This window comes from Aquarana catesbeiana, linkage group LG03, assembly GCF_042186555.1.
Source record: "Aquarana catesbeiana isolate 2022-GZ linkage group LG03, ASM4218655v1, whole genome shotgun sequence".
In the NCBI taxonomy this organism is placed as follows: Eukaryota; Metazoa; Chordata; class Amphibia; order Anura; family Ranidae; genus Aquarana; species Aquarana catesbeiana.
In genome coordinates this window covers 605,102,278-605,120,956 of record NC_133326.1, presented here as the reverse complement: position 1 = coordinate 605,120,956, position 18,679 = coordinate 605,102,278, and the positions used below count along the sequence as shown (strand labels likewise).

Genomic DNA, 18,679 nt, shown 5'->3' with positions numbered 1-18,679 from the left:
CAGCAGTTTGCGGGCGCGTGTGCGCCGCAACCTTCGTGAGTGTGATCGCGGGTCCCGCGGACCCGATGTCCGTGGGGATACTCGCGATCGTCTCAAGGAGAGGAAGAACAGTGAAATGCTGATGTAAACAAGCATTTCCCCGTTCTGCCTAGTGACAGGATGCTGATCACAGCTCCCTGCAATCATGAGCGGTGATCAGTGTCGTGTCACACGTAGCCACACCCCCTCACAGTTAGAATCACTCCCTAGGACACACTTAACCCATGCAGTGTCCCCTAGTGGTTAACCTCTTCACTGCCGGTCACATTTACATAGTAATCAATGCATTTTTAATTGCACTGATCGCTGTATAAATGTGATTGGACCCAAAATCACACCAAAAGTGTCCGATGTGTCCGCCATAATGTCGCAGTCACGATAAAAATCACGCTGCCATTACTAGTAAAAAAAAAAAAAATATTAATAAAAATGCCATAAAACTATCCCCTATTTTGTAGACGCTATAACTTTTGTGCAAACAAATCAAACGCTTATTGCGATTTTTTTTTTTTTTTACCAAAAATATGTAGAAGAATTCGTATCGGCCTAAACTGAGGAAAAAAAAAAAATTTATATATTTTTTGGGGATATTTATTATAGCAAAGAGTAAAAAAGAATGCGTTTTTTTCAAAATTTCGCTATTACCACCAAAAGAAGGCTCTATTTGTGGGGGAAAAAAGGATGTCAATTTTGTTTGGGAGCCACGTCGTGCGACCGCACAATTGACAGTTAAAGCAACGCAGTGCCGAATCACAAAAAGTGCTCTGGTCTTTGGCCAGCCAAATGGTCCGGGGCTGAAGTGTTTAACAATGAATGACAACGACAAAAAGCACGTTCACAAAATGTTGAGGTGTGATTGCAGCCTGAGAGAGAAGGCCTGGAGCAGAGGGGTCTGTACATTATGGGATGGGTCATGGTGGGGGGGGGTCTAATAACAAGCTCTGACCAGCCCCTGTAAGGGAGGAATATTACACTCAGTGCACCCATCAGGACTATAGGCCATGCTGGGACCTCTGCTTCTACAAGTCCTGGACAGACACTGTGTACACCTATCAGTTGGTCACACAACACACGGCTTCTTTAGTAGCACTGAACCCCTCTACACTCAACACCAGACTGACACCGAGCTCTCACCTTCAGTACACGGTCATCCAGCCCCAGCTCATGGAAGCGAAGAGTAGCCATACCCACGTGTGGCACCGTAGAGGACCGATATCACAGAGACGCCAGTACTAGCTAGCGTGTCGGCGCATACCATAGAGAGGACACTACAACGTCCCTGTATCAGGAAGGGTAATCCGCCCAATCACACCAATGACATAAGACGCAGCGCCATCTTGTGCCAGACTTGGGTCTATGCATGTTTGTGAGACTAAGATAGCAGTTCTGTCACAGAGGGACCTAAAAACTACTACCGTACTGTGATTTTTGAAGCCCGAAGTGAAAAATACTAAGTGTGAAATGCTATATAATAAAAGTGGTCACATGGTGTAAAAGGGGCAATGAGACTTTTATTTTAACCGGTTCAATATAGGGCAATTTCACCCCCTTCCTTCCCAGGCCAATTTTTAGTTTTCAGCGCTGTCACACTTTAAACGTCAATTGCGCGGTCGTGCGACGTTGTACCCAAAAAAAATTGACGTCCTTTTTTCCCCACAAATAGAGCTTTCTTTTGGTGGTATTTGATCGCCTCTGCGGTTTTTATTTTTTGCGCTATAAACAAAAGAAGAGCGACAATTTTGAAAAAAACACAATATTTTTGACTTTTTGCTATAATAAATATCCCAATTTTTTTTTAAAAAAAAACACATTTTTTCCTCAGTTTCGGCCGATACGTATTCTTCTACATATTTTTGGTAAAAAAAAAATCGCAATAAGCGTATACGGGATAGATTTATGGCATTTTTAAAAAAAAAATATTTATTTATTTTTTTAGCAGCGATCGCGATTTTTTTTCGTGACTGCGACATTATGGCGGACACATCGGACACTTTTGACACATTTTTGGGACCATTCACATTTATACAGCGATCAATGCTATAAAATTGCATTGATTACTGTGTAAATGTGACAGGCAGTGAAGGGGTTAACCACTAGGGGGCGGAGAGGGGTTAATACGTTTCCTAGGGAATGATTCTAACTGAAGGGGGAGGGGACGCTCAAGGGGAGGAGACCGATCAGTGTTCCTCCGTTCTGGGAACACAGATCGCTCTCCTCAGAGCTGACAGGCTGTGGATCTGTGTGATTTCAAGGGACTGTCCTCTTCCCCCCTTATCTGTCCCTCATTCCGGTCTGATCCATATAGTTGTATATAAAATTTACTTTTTATCTTTCAAAAAGTGTTTCCCAGTGCTAAACCTTTCATCCAAATTGTAAATGGCTGCATTTGTATATTTTAAAAGCCAATATAAAAGAATAGTAGTGGTAAAAAAAAGCACTTGTGGATTTAATTAACCTTTTTTGGGGGGTTCATTCTCCTTCAAGGGGGCGTGGCAGGGGGCGTGTCCTATCCCTACATATATTTGCTAGTAGGTGTCCCTCATTCCCATCTTAAAATGTTGGGAGGTATGTGTTGTGTCCTCAGTAGGACAAACTGGTTTGGGTGCAAAAGCTAACGCAGCAGCGTGCCCATTTACTCACCATGCTCAGATGCAGGCACGGGCCCCTTAAGGTCCATTTCGCACAATTACCTGGGTTCCTTGACAAGCCCAGGGAAGGTAAGTCCCTCTGTCCTCCTCTCTCAGATCAGGGAAGCCACACTTGCAGAGGTAGCCTGGCAAAGGGTCTGCAGCCAGGTGAGAGGCTCTCTACTGTCAGAACTGGCGTGATGGCAGCCAAACAGGAGCCTAAGAACACACAACTTCTCTAAAAGACCCAGCTACTCTAGGGAGACCCTCTTAAGACTCTACCTGAATACTGCAGTTCCAGGGTGGTGGAAAACCTCAAGGTCTTCTCCTGCGTTACCAGAACTACCCTGGAATTCACTGAGAGGAATGAGGTTTATGAGGATAATCACAGGTACTTGTAGCTGTTTGTCTTTAACCACTTCAGCCACGGAAGGTTTCACCTCCTTCCTGACCAGAGCATTTTTTGTAATTTGGTACTGCGCTACTTTAACTAACAATTGCGCGGTCGTGCGACTCAGTACACAAATAAAATTGATGTCCTTTTTTTCCCCCACAAATAGAGCTTTCTTTTGGTGGTATTTCTGGTGGTATTTTATTTTTTTGCGCTATAAACAAAAAAAGACAGACATTTTTTTTTTTTAAAAACATTATTTTTTTTACTTTCTGCTATAAAATATATCCAATAAAACAATGTAAAAAATCGAATTTCTTCATCATGTTATGCCAATATGTATTCTGCTACATATTTTTGTTAAAAAAAAAATCCCAATAAGCGTATATTGGTTGGTTTGTGCAAAAGTTATCGCAACTACAAACTATAGGATCGTTTTCTATTATTTTTATTTTTACTAGTAATGGCGGCGATCGGTGATTTTTAGCAGGACTGCAACATTGTGGCAGACAAATCTGACACTAAGTGACACTTTTTGGGGACCAGTGACACCAATACAGTGATCAGTGCTATAAAAATTTCCTGCCACTATACTAATGACACTGGTAGGGAAGGGGTTAATATCAGGGGCGATCAAAGGGTTAAATGTGCTCCTAGTTAGCAAGCACTCCCTATGTGGGGGATGCTTTGACTGAGGGAAGAGAGAGATCTGTGTTCCTGCTTAGCAGAAACACAAGATCACTCTCTTTCCCTCTGACACTTGTTTACATAGGCAGACCGCCGTTCTCTCTCAGGGGAGATCACAGAGTGCCGGCAAACATCGGGTCCGCCGGACCCGCTGATTGGCTCTCGCTGTGTACAATCATAGCGGAAGTGGGTCACTGGCTGCGCGCGCCCCCCAGACCCTGGAAGAAGCCGCAACATACTTGTACATGATTTCATGCTAATGGGACCACCCTGCCGCACTTTTTCTCTTGGTGTCAGGAAAACCTGTCAGAAGTGACTCGTGCTGATAGCAGAGGAACAAAGCAACAGAGAGAAATGACATAGGGGTTGATTTACTAAAACTGGAGTGTGCAAAATCTGGTGCAGCTGTGCATGGTAGCCAATCAGCTTCTAACTTCAGATTGTTTAACTAGGCTTTGACAAAAAAAAAAAGGAAAAAAAATAAAATAAATAACTCACAAAACACACGTGCATCCACAGACAATGACTGCAAAACAATTTCCCGCCGAAAGATGTAAGAGGAGGAAAAAAAAAGTTCATCCAGGCTTGCAAATGGGCCTATAGCCCAATAATAGAGAGACAAGTTTATCTAGCTATAATCCACGCTGACTCCGCCTATAGTCGAGAATAAACAAATAAAAATAAGGGGGGGGGGACAAAAAAGGGGCGTGACTTAGCAATGGCCGAGTAAAGACGTGTCTCTAGAGTGCTCCTGGCTTCCCCCTGCCTACCTCGACAACCTGACGGCCTTTAGCCATCATTAAAACGGTATGATATCCACCAAATGATATAGGACCAGATCGACAGCTCGCTGGAATCGGTCCCTCACGCCCCAGAGTGGAATCCAGCGATACCTCCAGGATCTGCACCATACCTCGCCAGGCCCCATTGTAGCTGCTCCACGTGTACACTGCATGGAGGACAACGCCGCACCAACCCTGCCTGTCTCTCCTACTCCGTCTACTCCGTCTACTAACCCAGACCTCTTCCCAGGGACACCGACTGCCTTCTGACATTGCTGGGCTCTCTCAATACTCAGGCAGCCTTACTGAGGACCTGCGTACCATGCTGCAGGCCCTCCCTACCAAATCGGACATCGAAGCCCTTATCTTCCACATTGAGGAAGCTCATGGCCGGGACATACAAGAAGTGAAAGCGGAGATACACTCACTTTCTGACTGAGTGGACTCCGATGAGACCACGCTCTCCTACTTGGAACACCGGGTGTCAGCCCTGGAGTGCTCTCAGACGTCCCATGCAGCCACGTCCGTGGACATGCAGCTCCACCTGGAAGATTTGGAGGACCGCAGTCGCCGCAACAACTTGCGGCTGTGGGGCCTCCCAGAGGCTACCAGAATGGAGGACTTAGCATTGACGGTTACAGCCATCTTACAGGATGTACTGGGAGCCCCACCATCACTGGAGCTGGACCGGGTCCACAGAACCCTCAGGCCTAAACCATCTGACCCCGACAGGCCCCGGGATGTACTCTGCAGGCTGCATCGTTACTCCCAAAAAGAGCTTATGCTCTGCAGAGCCTGGGAACATGGCGATGTAGGATTCAATGGGGCCACTATCAAGATCCTCCTGGATCTCTCCAGAGCTACACTACAGAGAAGGGCCCTAGTGAGACCTGTCCTGGACCTGGCCAGGCCAGACGACAAGGCTGCACTTACCGATGGGGATATCCACTAGCGGTCACGTTCTGCAAAGCAATGTCTTCCTGCCTGCCCTCTTTACCTCCTGGAGGCGGATCCCGCTCCAAATCATCCCTCGCCCAGCGGGCCGCTCGGGACTCTCCACGAACCGGAATGTTAAGTGCAGTTCTCAACTGAATTGCCTCTAGTTTATATTGCTTTGCCAAATTTAGCTCTCAAAGAAGTAAGACACAGAATATAGGTTTCTGTATATCAGTTCCGAGCCTTAAAGGTCCCGTACTGTCTGAACTTAACTGCTTTATTGGGGCCTTTTATAGACTGGTTACAGAATCACATATTTCAGCAAATTTCCATATAAGGTAACAAGCAGTATATTTCAACATACATCTGGAAAAACTTAAGCTAGTCTTGCAACATATGCTGACACGCACACATTATACAGAGAAATGAAAAACAACTTAAGTAGAACTCTAGGCCATTATTTCCAACCTTATCAATTTCCCCCTTTGACATCATCCCCTCCACGATTCTGGGTCCTTGCAAACAAGTGAACAGCCGATACTTCAAAGAGTACTATCCCTGACCGCGAGTTGTCAGAGGAGGATAAGTCTTCTCTATTTACCCTCATCCCTCAAATCCATACCTGCATCTTATAAGCAAAGAGAATAGAAAAGGGGTGATGTCAAGTTACCCTTTTTGTCATTAGAGTTCCTAATACCTTTCTCTTTCCATTCTGTCTGTTTGTGCCTTAATCTTCCTATATAAGCAACAGTTTATCACGGTAAGCAGTACAAAAACTAAAATTAGAATAAGTATTGGATTGAGCATCCAATTAAAAATTGCCGTAGCAGTGGGTGACCATCCAGCAAATACATCATACCAATGATGTGTTGTTTCATCTCTTATTTGTGAGGATAAATGTATTAATTTCCCTTTATCTATAACCGCAGATATTAGATTATTTTGAAGGGTATGTTCTTGTGTCTCTATGTGTTTTCTAAGTATTTCGGACTTAAGATTTGCCGTAAGGGCTCTAATGATATTATAAAAGGAGTAGTATCAGTAAGATTATCTACCGTCCATTCTAGATTAAATATTCTATGTGCATCTGGTTCAAAAAGTGTCATTTTGCCATTTAAGCATTTTAACATTCTTTACGCATCCTGAAAAAGGGGCCGTTTTATTTAAACTTTCCATAGTTTCCTGATCATTTGTGACTAAACAAATATGTTGTGGTCCTATCTCCATAAATCTGTTTCCTACACCTACTGGTAATCTCTGAAACTTACATATGTTAGATTGATGTTTCAATAAGCAAGGTTCATAGACTGGAGAAATTCTTCCACAGACTATTCCCTTATTAGTTTTAGCACATAGACTTAGATCATGAGTCATGTTTTGTGTATCTACATAGTGTCCATAAATCTCAGGATACCAAAATTCAGGTAGATCCTTTCCTATCAGGAGTGGCATCACTATTACCTTACACATTACCTGGACCTCCTCCACTTTGTATACATCAAACCTTCCAGCACACCATCTTTCCTCACATTCAACTTCTTTTCCTGGTACTTCAAATCATGTACTTTCTAAATTTAAACCCTTGAAATAGTTCATCCAAGTGCGATAATTCCCTAATCGTAGCTCATCTCGAGCTCTATTAATTTGAATGTGATAAGATAGTGTAGAAAAAGCACATTGAGTAATGTTTATGAACTCCTGATTTTCTTTCCACAACTCCAGACTGGCTAGTGCTGTGTGATTAACCATAATATTGAGATATTTAGTTAATTATACCTGGCTAATTTGTGTTTCGAATGTTGTAGGTAACCATTTGCTTGTGATTATTAAACTATCAGCTATGTGACTTCCTGCACGTTTCCACTTATTTTGTATCATTTCCATCTGTATCCCATTCATTATTCCCATTCCAGTTCCTGCAGCTCCAAGAACTGTATCATACCATTCTCGGCAATACCTACATTCTGGTAGCTGGGGAAAAGTTACATTAAATTTGATTTTTGTTTTCTGTTGTGATACCGAAACATTTATGCAAGATCTAGGAATAGGAGTTAATACAGAGGATTCGAAGATGGTGGGTAGAGTGTCCTCTATCTTTATATTGAAACCATAATGTTGCCATTGTATATATCCTCCTGTTGTGTTTTCCCATTTCCTTACTGGTACAAAATACCATGCTGTACAAATATAAGTTGCAGATTGATTGGTACTAAGAGGACCTATTAAATTGAATTGCCCACTTCCCCTTGCTGGTCTAGGACCTTTTCCCTTCTGTGCTATCTCGTATTCTTTTGAATTCGGAGTTCTAAGTAACTGTAGTAATTTGTCTTTTACTTCTCTCCATGTTTCAGATGGACCTAACTTATGACATTTATGCGGTGTGTTATTAAAGGGCCATGTTAAATTGTCCCTCCAATGGAAAGTTATGTTTACTTGTGCTTGTGATTTAGCTTTTATCCACACTACTTGTGATTCCATATTCTGCATCATGTAAAAAGGACCCTCCTGTCCTGACACCGTGACATTTCCTACCGTATACCATTCGTAGTAAGGATATTGTGTTATACTCTTATCCTGATTTACCCATCTAAGATCAGTACTATTTTCATGAACTGTTACATTGATACCCGGAGTCCATGTATAAACAAACATTTGAAAACATTCAAGCACTATTATCATAGTTAGAAGGGTCTTCATTCTGTTTCTCTCGGTTCAAGACTCTTTTTGCAGTGTGATGCGTGGATCCAGGCTGCTTTTCCTTCCAATTTCACTGAAGTGGCTGTGGTCAAAAGCACTTGATAAGGACCTTCAAATCTAGGTTCCAATGTCTTTCTGGTGTGTTTCTTAACATATACATAATCTCCTGGTAGCAGTGTATGTGTACCTGCTATTGAGTTAGGGTCTGGAAGAGAAGAATACACACTTTTGTGGATCTTAGTTAGACGTTGTTGTAATTGTATTACATATGCAGTCAAACTATCACATTGCAATTGCATACTCTGTGGAAAGTATAGACCTAATCTAGGTGCATTCCCAAAAAGTATTTCATATGGGGACAATCCTGTTTTCCCTGTTGGAGTGTATCTTATAGAGAACAAAGCCAAAGGCAGGCATTCTGGCCATGGCTTGTTTAACTCTTGCATGGCTTTTTGTATTTTCAACTTTATTGTCCCATTTACTCTTTCCACTGATCCTGAACTCTGTGGATGGTAAGGGGTGTGGAAACTTTGTTGAACCCCTAACATGGTCATCACATTCTGCATGATTTCTCCTGTAAAGTGTGTCCCCCTATCTGATTCTATGGTTTCAGGAAGACCAAACCTAGGTATTAACTCAGTGATCAGTTTCTTGGCTGTGGCTTTTGCTGTGGCTGATTTTACTGGATAGCTTTCGGGCCAACCTGAGAATAAATCGATACACACGAGGACAAATTCAAAGGGAGCGCTCTTAGGCATTTGTATGTAGTCAATTTGCAGTCTCTGGAAGGGGTATTGGGCCCGAACCTGGTGTTTTTGTGGAGTTTTTACTCTCTGTCCTGGGTTATTCAGGAGACAGATTTGGCAGGCTGCACAGTAGTTTCTCGCAGTACTACTGAATCCAGGGGCGAGCCATCCTTGGTTCACAATCCTATACATGGAATTGGAACTGACGTGTGTGGGTAGGTGAACTGCCGCTGCCATTGCTGGGTACAGAGAGGCAGGTAGGCATACTTTGCCTCCTTCCCTCCATACATTGTCAAGGTCTGGTGCTGCTCCCATCCTGACCCACTTATCTTTCTCGCTCTCCCCTGCTTGCTCCTGTAATTTACTCAGCTGCTGCCATGTTGGTTCTGGGATACTCACCTCTACCGCTGCTAAGGTCTCAGGGCTTCCTTCCCCTAGAGCTGCCTGTTTTGCAGTCAAATCTGCAAATGCATTTCCTTTTGCCTCAATTGTTTTTGCGCTCGTGTGTGCCGCTATCTTCATAATGGCCACTCGTTTAACCTTTTGAAGATTGTTCAGCACTCTCTTAATCCCTTCTCCATGTTTTACAGGTGTACCTGCTGCTGTCAGATAACCTCTAGCCCTCCATATGTGGCCATAATCGTGCGCTACACCATAAGCGTAGGCAGAGTCAGTATAAATATTCCCTTCTCGTCCTTTTAAATATTCTAGGGCTTGTTCTAAAGCTTTTAATTCTGCTTCTTGTGCTGACATGTGGGCTGGTAAGGGCTGTGCTTCAATCACCTGTGTATCAGTCACTACAGCATACCCTGTGTGATATTTACCCTTGTCATCAGCAAACCTACTACCATCTATGTACAAAGTGTGCTCAGCGTTTAAGATTGGTGTATCTGTAACATGTGGGAATCCCATTGTCTCCTGTTCCATGAGCTGAAAACAATCGTGCTCATCTATCTCTTTAAACAGAAGGGTGTCAGTTTCCTCATCTCCTTCCTTATTAGCACTATTATTCCCCCTTGCCAAATCTGGTGACTGAAGAGGCAAAAAGGTGGCCAAATTTAAGGTTGTACAGCGCTGAAAAGTGACATTTGGAGGTAAGAGTAAAGTACACTGTAACCTTAATTGCCTAGCCATTGAAATGTGTTTGGGCTGTACCTGAGACAAGATTGCATGTATGTCATGTGTAGTGTGCACTACAACTGGATTGTCTAGAACAATCTCTGATGACTTATCTAAGATTATCGACACCGCTGCTACCGCCCGTACACAGGACGGTGAACCTCTGGACACTGGATCTAATGCTGCTGAAAAGTAAGCAACGGGTCTTTGTTTTACATGTGCCTGTGTCAAAACACCTGTGGCGTGTCCAGTGATTTCAGCAATGTACAAATGAAATGTCTTGGTGTAATCTGGAATACCAATAGCCGGGGCAGAAATCAACAACCTTTTCAAAGTGACAAACGACTCATAAGCTACTTCTGTAAGCATATACGGTACAATTTTCAAACAATCGTATAATGGCTGCATCAAAGCGCTAGCGTGTGGTATCCATTGTCTACAATATGACACAATACCTAAAAACATACGCAATTGTTTGAAATTCCGTGGGGGTAACATTCCCTTTATCACTTGAACCCTCTCCTCAGTGAGATGTCTTGTACCCTGTGATATACAATGTCCCAAAAATATAACTTTTTTCTGACACACTTGCAACTTTTTCTTATTAACCTTGCAACCTTTTTCTGCCAAAAATTGCAACAAATTAAGGGTGGTGGCCAAACAAGTTTCCTTGTCCAGGCAGCATAACAATAAATCATCCACATATTGTAACAACACACAGGAATCTGGTGGTACCCATTCTCCCAACACCGTTTGCAATGCTTGCGAATACAAGGTAGGTGAATGCGCCATACCCTGAGGTAGGCGTGTCCAGGTTAGTTGTCGATTTTTGAGGGAAAATGCGAACCACGGTTGGCATTCTTCCGCAAGCGGGACGGAAAAGAAAGCGTTGGCCAAATCTATAACCGTAAAGTACATACTGGTTGATGGTATTTGTGACAGTAACGTATGTGGATTGGGTACTAAAGGTGTCATCGGGGCTAGTATTTTGTTGACCGCTCTGAGGTCTTGGACCATTCTGTACTTAACCGGACTACCGGCTGCTGTTTTCTTTTTAACCGGATACAAAGGAGTATTCGCCGGTGATTTTACCTCTTTTAGAGCTCCACTTTTTAACAAGGATTGGACCTGCATTTCTATGGCCGCCTCTTGGGGTGCTCTGAGTGGATACTGTTTTTGTTGGGGAAGCACTGCTCCTGGAATCAGCTGTAGGATAACCGGAGGTATGGGCAAAAGTCCAACATCAGCTGGATGTCTCTCCCATAGTTCTTCCGGAAGGGATGACAAGATCTGATCCAAATCTGGAGGAGATGGACCGGACAGTTCCGATTCCTCCTCCAGGTATTGTATCAGGTTACACATCTCCATGTGTTCTTGATTATCCCCTATAGCTAAGGTGACAGTACCATCTGGGTGATAGGTAATGTTAGCTCCTATTTTCTGCAAAATGTCAGCTCCTAGCAAATTAGTGGGGGCACCTCTAGATACCAGAAAACGTGAAAGGAACATGTGGTTCCCTATTTTAACGTTTAGAGGTTTTGTCAGCGGGGCGTCGGCTAAAATGCCATCATATCCAGTTATCAATATAGTGTCAGGTGATTCTTGCTCAGGGAGTAGTTCAGAATCAGAAAGTAACGAGCGTGAAGCTCCTGTGTCAACTAAACAAGAAATTTTCTTATTACCAACCGTTATAGTGGTCTTAAGCATCTTTGTTTTGGATCTTTCTAAAACCGGGGCGAGTCATGCCCGTGGATCATCTCCCTGTCGCCTTATGTCACCATTATTGTTATTGCCCCTGGGCTGGTTTCTTCTCTGATTAACTGGAGAATCAACACCTTCATCTCCTTCATCCCTTATTCTTTTCCTGCAGTGGCGTCTGATGTGACCAATCTTGTTACAGTAGTAACAGGTAAGGGGTTTGCGAGAGGAACCTCTACCTTGCTCTTGGGGACCCACAATCGCATTGATTGCCTGATGTTTCCTCCCTTTGGTTTCTGCTAAGTCCGCCTCTATGCCTTGTGCCTTCTGTAACAATGATCCTCTATCTCTAATTGCCCTCCACTCTGGTGTGCAGGCTTTCAGTCTTTCACTTATCTGTGGATTTAATCCTTCCATAAACTGTCTATTGAAGGCTCGGATCGTGACTGGCAGAGCCAAATCCAATCCCTCATCTGCCATCATACTTTCCATAGATAAGTAAAATTCCGATACAGTCTGTCCTGGCATTTGTTTCATGGGTGATATTGACCCCCTCTCCTGTTGTTTTGCCTCACAGAAAGCTTCTAATCTAACAATAAAAGGGGCCCTTGAGTCTATGTGTCTGACGTGTCCTGCCTCTAGATTGCCATCCCCGTCAGCTCGGTCTGCAGGTCGGTGCGGACCTATTTCAGTCATAAACTGGTTAAACAGGGTCAGAGTCATTTTATGTCTGCATAAATCCTCCCCATCCTGCCAGGTTGCTTCATGTGTATTCATTAACTGTGTCACAAATCTACAGAAAGCAGCTGGCTTTGCTACCGGGTCTGGGGCGCTCTGTATTAATGCCATAAGAGTATCTGCTGACCATGGTGCCCAAGTCCTTATTTGCATCCTACGAGTAATAGTAGGTGGGGTGTGTGGATGGGCTACATGTCCAAATTCTGGATTATTTACCTGTACAATGCGTGTATCAGTGCGTACGGGGGCTACAGTTTCTGAATGAGGTTTTTGTGCCCCACAATGCACACATTCTATTGCCCATTCTGGATTCTGTGTTCCACAAACCTGACAAACCCATCCTCTCCCCTCAAGTACAGGATATAACCCTGGCTTATGCGAATTTTGCTCTATGTCAATGTATGGGGGTGGGATGGTTGAACTAAGATTATTTAAAATTCCAACATTTTTTGTTCTTCTGTCTTTCATATCCCAACCATCACAATCTGGATTATATTTCCACCCCTCTTCTTTCGCTCTATTTGAGACCTTAATTAAGCATTGAACCTGATGCATCCATTGCTTCTCTAACACCTCTCCTTGTCTGTCCCTTTTTATTTCACTCCATACATCCGGGTTTAAACCCGCTGCTCCTTTCACCTTAAATTTACGAAGGACATCCTTTAAGTCCCGCGCTTCATCTTTCCCATAGATGTTTTTAATTATCTGTGGCACCGTATAATGCGCCCCAATTCCCTGACGGGGTTTCGTGTTCTGCTGGCCCATTCTGACAGTCCGTGCCTAGGTAGCGTGTGGGACACTTAGTGTACAATACAAAATACTAAAAAAGCTACACTAGTTCCTCGTTGCCTTCCTCCTAGGGTGCCAGAATACTAAAAACCTCTCCAGGATGAGATTTCTGAAATCGAATTACTTTATATGCTAGCCAACTGACAAATATTATGACCAGACTGACTACAACATATACAAGCATTCCTTTAAGTGACCAGGTATCTGACTAGATCTCCGGGCTTTATGGAGACCTCATTCCCCCCCCCCGTATCTTGGATCCCTCTCATACACTCTTATCCCTGCTTTATGGAGCAGACAGGGCTTATACTCTCAACCCGTCTATGGTTTAAGCGTTAGATGTGAGGTTAAGCATAAGCGTCAGACCCCCAAAACTCATGTGAGGTAAGGGCGCATTCCGTTGCTTAGTTCGGCAATCCCCTTCTAACTCATACCATCCTTGACAAGGCTCATTCACTTTCTCAACAAGACAGACAGACAACAAACAACAAATAATTCCAGCAATATAAACCAAAATATGCAGTAATTCTAGACTCACCACTACAGAGGCTGGTGTTTTAAAACCAGGAGAACCGTAACTGACAGAACGGATAGGCACAAATCAGGGGAGCACAGAATATAAGAAAAATAAAGCTTTTTCTTACCTGGCCAGGTTTTCAATCTGTGGTTCCCGGAATGCCTGTCCTTTTGTTCCGTCAGTACTCATTCATCCACCTCTTGAAGTATCATCGGTGTGTCCCTATTTTCGGGCGCCAGAAATGTTAAGTGCAGTTCTCAACTGAATTGCCTCTAGTTTATATTAATAAGGGGGTAGTGGCTGCGCTGTAATAGGGGGGAAGGGGGAGGAGTGGGGATCGACAGGGGGGTAGGGTAGGACTATGCTAAAAAAATAATAAAAATCATGTGACCGTAGTGAAATAAGGCAAACTCAACTATGGGTGTATAATCAAATACAATTAGAATATAAAAATGTAAGTACAAACACAATATCTGTATATATATAAAATAAATATATATATACCAGCAAAAATCATATGCAAGGATAGGTGAATCTACTAGGAAAAAGGCATAAATCCAAAGTCTATCGTGATAACATAAGAAATACCTCCAATAACATTGCTAGAACCTTGTCTGTAGCAAAAATATAAAATAATCAACAAATAAATCCACACGTGAAATAATAAATAATGTGAATACAAAGTGAAAAAAGGTGTCCATAAACAGTAGTCCCAGTGATTGGCGTTGGTGTCCCGCCAACACTTGGCGAAAAAAAAAATACCATAAAAATAAAAAATGATAATAGTAAAAAATGACACAAACTGACAGCAGTCCCACCACCAAATTTAACAATCCTGGATGTGAATACGATGTTGAATGAATCAGGGGAAAGGAAGAAACCAGTGTGCTGACAGGTGGGGGCACCTTCGTGTTCCCAGGCCCCTTACCTTACGGCTGTAAGGTATACAGCATATGCCAAAGAAGCTCCACAGCTCCTACGGTCACATGATTTTTATTATTTTTTAGCATAGTCCTACCCTACCCCCCTGTCGATCCCCACTCCTCCCCCTTCCCCCCTATTACAGCGCAGCCACTACCCCCTTATTACTATTTTTTGATCTGTTCTGGAGCAGTTTTTGTGTGTTGCAGCAGTACTCCCTTAGTATAGGATTCCTCTGACAGCGCAGGAGTCTTCTACACAGTCTTTTCTCTAGTTTATATTGCTTTGCCAAATTTAGCTCTCAAAGAAGTAAGACACAGAATATAGGTTTCTGTATATCAGTTCCGAGCCTTAAAGGTCCCGTACTGTCTGAACTTAACTGCTTTATTGGGGCCTTTTATAGACTGGTTACAGAATCACATATTTCAGCAAATTTCCATATAAGGTAACAAGCAGTATATTTCAACATACATCTGGAAAAACTTAAGCTAGTCTTGCAACATATGCTGACACGCTCACATTATACAGAGAAATGAAAAACAACTTAAGTAGAACTCTAGGCCATTATTTCCAACCTTATCAGGAACAACCAGCCAGGACCAGAAATAGATCCCGGGCTCCCTCCACTGAACGGTCATGTGAGTCATAACTGTCCTACCTTGTAACTGTCTCACCTTACCGCAGCACACAGGTTGACTGTTTTTTTCCCCCCAGTTGCTTGTTCTACTTGTCCCTCTCGCCGATCTGCCAACGGATGATGCATGACTTTCTCACTAACATCGCACTGTGCTCCCCTAGCCTGCTAAACAAGTGTACCCACTCTCCTAACAAACACTGTTGATCTTGGGTCTTTCCCTGCCAGCCTGGATATTTGGCTTGTTTGAACAACCCGCCTACAGGTGCCGGGGGGGGGGGTTGCTCCCTAATGAGTGTGTGCCTAGCCAGGAGACCTTACCTGTTTTACCATCTGATCGAAACTTTGTGATGCTCTTCTAGCAAGACATATTCACAAACTATTTTCTTATGTACTCTGACCCTAACCATGATGATAACAGTCCTCTATTTGTTTACAGGGTTACTGTTCACTACTTTGTCTCTAATTAATCGTTATCTGGTTGGGGTAATGCCTGTCACTATGTTTCCTGCATACTCTGGGACTTGGTGCCTTAAAGTGGTGTTCCGGACGAAATTATACTTTTTAAATAAAAATATCCCTATAATACACAAGCTTAATGTATTCAAGTAAAGTTAATCTGTAGGCTAAGGTCTGTTTTGTTAGTTTATAGCAGTAGTTTGTTATTTTATAAACTTACAGCAGGCCGTGACCATCTTAAGTCTGGGCATCTGAAGCCAGACTGTATTTCTTCCTGGATCTCATCCTTGCAGATCTCGCACATGCTCAGTGCAGCACAAGCAGTGTAATAGGTTTCAGGTCAGGTTTCCATAGCAACGGCAGTGTCAGAGGAAATTGCCGCCCCTTCCCAGAAGGCATTGCAAACAGGAAATGATGCGATGGGCCGTGGCCAGGGAGGAGGAAGTGAAAAATGAATACAGCAGACATACAGTAAGTGCTGAGAAAAAATTTTTTAAAATATCCAATTCGTTTACAGTGCACAGTTTAGTGAGGGATGCTGAAGAGTTGTAAAAGTGGGTGGAACTCCACTTTAATGTTTTTTTTTTTTCTTTTGAAGTCAATCCCCACTCTCTTCACTTGAACTGTACCTTTAGGATCCGGTACAACGGTCTCCCAGAACACTCTCTCGGCACACAGAGCAGTGATTCCCAAAGAAGGCAAAGACCCCTCCTCCTGCGGGAGCTACAGACCGATCTCGCTGCTCAACACTGACCTTAAAATCTTTACAAAACTCCTGGCCACCAGAATTCAACAACACCTACCAGCCTTGAGCCATCTGGATCAAGCTGGATTTGTACCGACTCGTGAAGCAAGGGACAACACGATCAAAGTCCTGAACCTCTTACATATGGCCAAAATCACTTGTACTCCCTGTATGTTCCTGAGCACGGATGCAGAGAAGGCCTTTGACAGGGTGAAATGGCAATTTATGTCTTCTGTTCTAAGATATGCAGGGTTTGGCAGCACCATGTTCAACTGGATAAATGCGCTTTACTCTGACCCCTCGGCCCAAGTTAGAGCTAATGGTGTCCTGTCAGAACCCTTCAAGATCACTAACGGGACGTGACAGGGATGCCCTCTGTCACTGCTCCTCTTCGCCCTGTCACTGGAGCCAGTCCTGTGTACTATACGTTTAAACCCAGACATAACAGGAGTAGTGGTAGGAGAGACCCAGCAGAAGATCTCCACATAAACGGACGACATGCTATTCTCGCTCATAAACCCTTTGATCTCACTTTCGAACCTTCTTCACGAATTTCAAACATACGGAACCTTATCGAACTTGAAGATTAAACTTCAACAAGTCAGAAGCGATGGAAGTAGGCTTAACACAGCCCCTGCTTGCACACCTCCAGGCTAGTTTTAAATTTAAGTGGGACAAACATAGCCCTGAAATATCTAGGAACTAGGGCTGGGGAAAAAAAAAAAATCGGTTTTAATCCTGAATCGAGTTGTGAGCTCAAATCTATTCAGTTTTGAAGAAAATCAATTTTTTTTAGATTTTTTTTCCCTTTAGAGTTTTGGATTTGCAGAGTGCACAGAGGACACGGGAGGCTGTATTCCCGATATAGCCAGCAGTGAGGGGGCAGGGTCGGGAGCTCCACTGATGCGCTGACTCCGCCCCATGTAGCCTTTATGCTCAGAAAAGAACGGCTGTAGTTTAGAGCAGTGATCAGAGTGGGCGCGTCAGTGGAGCTCCCGGCCCCACCCCCTCTATACTGGCTGGGGAATACAGAGGTCCGGGGGCGGGGCCAGAAGCTCCACTGACGCTCCCACTCCGATCACTGCTTACTGCAGTACAGCCAATTTGTTCCGAGTGGAGCTCCTGGCCCCGCCCCCTCTCTGCTAGCTAGCGCGCGAATACAGCCTCATGTGTCCTCTGTGCAGTGCACTCTGCAAAGCTGTCATCGGGGGCCCCAATTCATAGGCAATCTCATGCAGTATATCCGCAGTCTCTGATAACCTCATGCAGTATATCCGGCATCCGCAGTCTCTGATAACCTCATGCAGTATATCCACAGTCTCTGATAACCTCACACTGACTTTTCGGTTAGAGAAGGGGTTTACCTTTGCAATTTTGTTTGTTGATGCACTGTAATATAATTAAAAAAAAATAAAAATCGGATTCGAATCGTGAATCGAGTTTTTTATTAAAGAAAAAAAAAGGAGATTTTTTTTTTGGGGGGGGGAAATCTCCCAGCCCTACTAGGGACAAACATCCCCCCTAAATTGTCCCAAATATTTGCACTGAGCTTCCCACCGCTGCTGAAAAACGTTCAAGCACTGCTTAACAAGTGGCACGCGGGCCTACACTCATGGTTCGGCAGGTGCAATATCCTCAAGATGAGCATCCTCCCCAAATTCTTGTACCTCCTACAGGCCCTGCCCATCCATATACCCTCAAATTACTTTGATCAAGTAAGGGCAATGTTCTCCTACTTTATTTGGGCACATAAACGACCAAGACTGAACAGAAGACAGCTCTCACTACCCAAACTCAATGGTGGCCTAGCAGTGCCAGAGTGAAGGACCGGGGAACAATCCTCCACATCTTCTGGACCTGCCCTAAACTGAAACTTTTCTGGAAGACAATCCAGCACACTGCCCAGAAGTTTACGGAGCACCCCATCTCAGACGACCCAGCCTTCTTCCTGCTCCACGCCTCCAACATTCCAAGCAAAACGTATAAAAAAAATCATTAGTTCGACATCTCCTCAACGCCGCCAAGGCATGCATCCCTTTTACGCTGGAAATCCACACAACCTCCATCCGTAGGCCTGTTTTTCAAAAAAGTGGAGGAAATCACCAAAATGGAGGATCTTATCCTCCTGGCCCGCCATCAACGCGAACGTTACAC

The 18,679-nt window shown here is 43.7% G+C and overlaps 1 protein-coding gene across 1 annotated transcript in view; it reads right to left on the bottom strand.

Annotated features, from left to right (window-relative positions):
- Window positions 1-1,325, bottom strand: part of DDX56 (DEAD-box helicase 56) — a 46,448-nt gene extending 45,123 nt beyond the window's left edge. Inside the window, exon 1 of the mRNA XM_073622183.1 lies at window positions 1,174-1,325. Coding sequence (XP_073478284.1) covers window positions 1,174-1,224 — 51 coding nt within the window. The 5' untranslated portion in view covers window positions 1,225-1,325. The remainder of the gene's footprint in view (window positions 1-1,173) is intronic.
- Window positions 1,326-18,679: the final 17,354 nt, after the last annotated feature.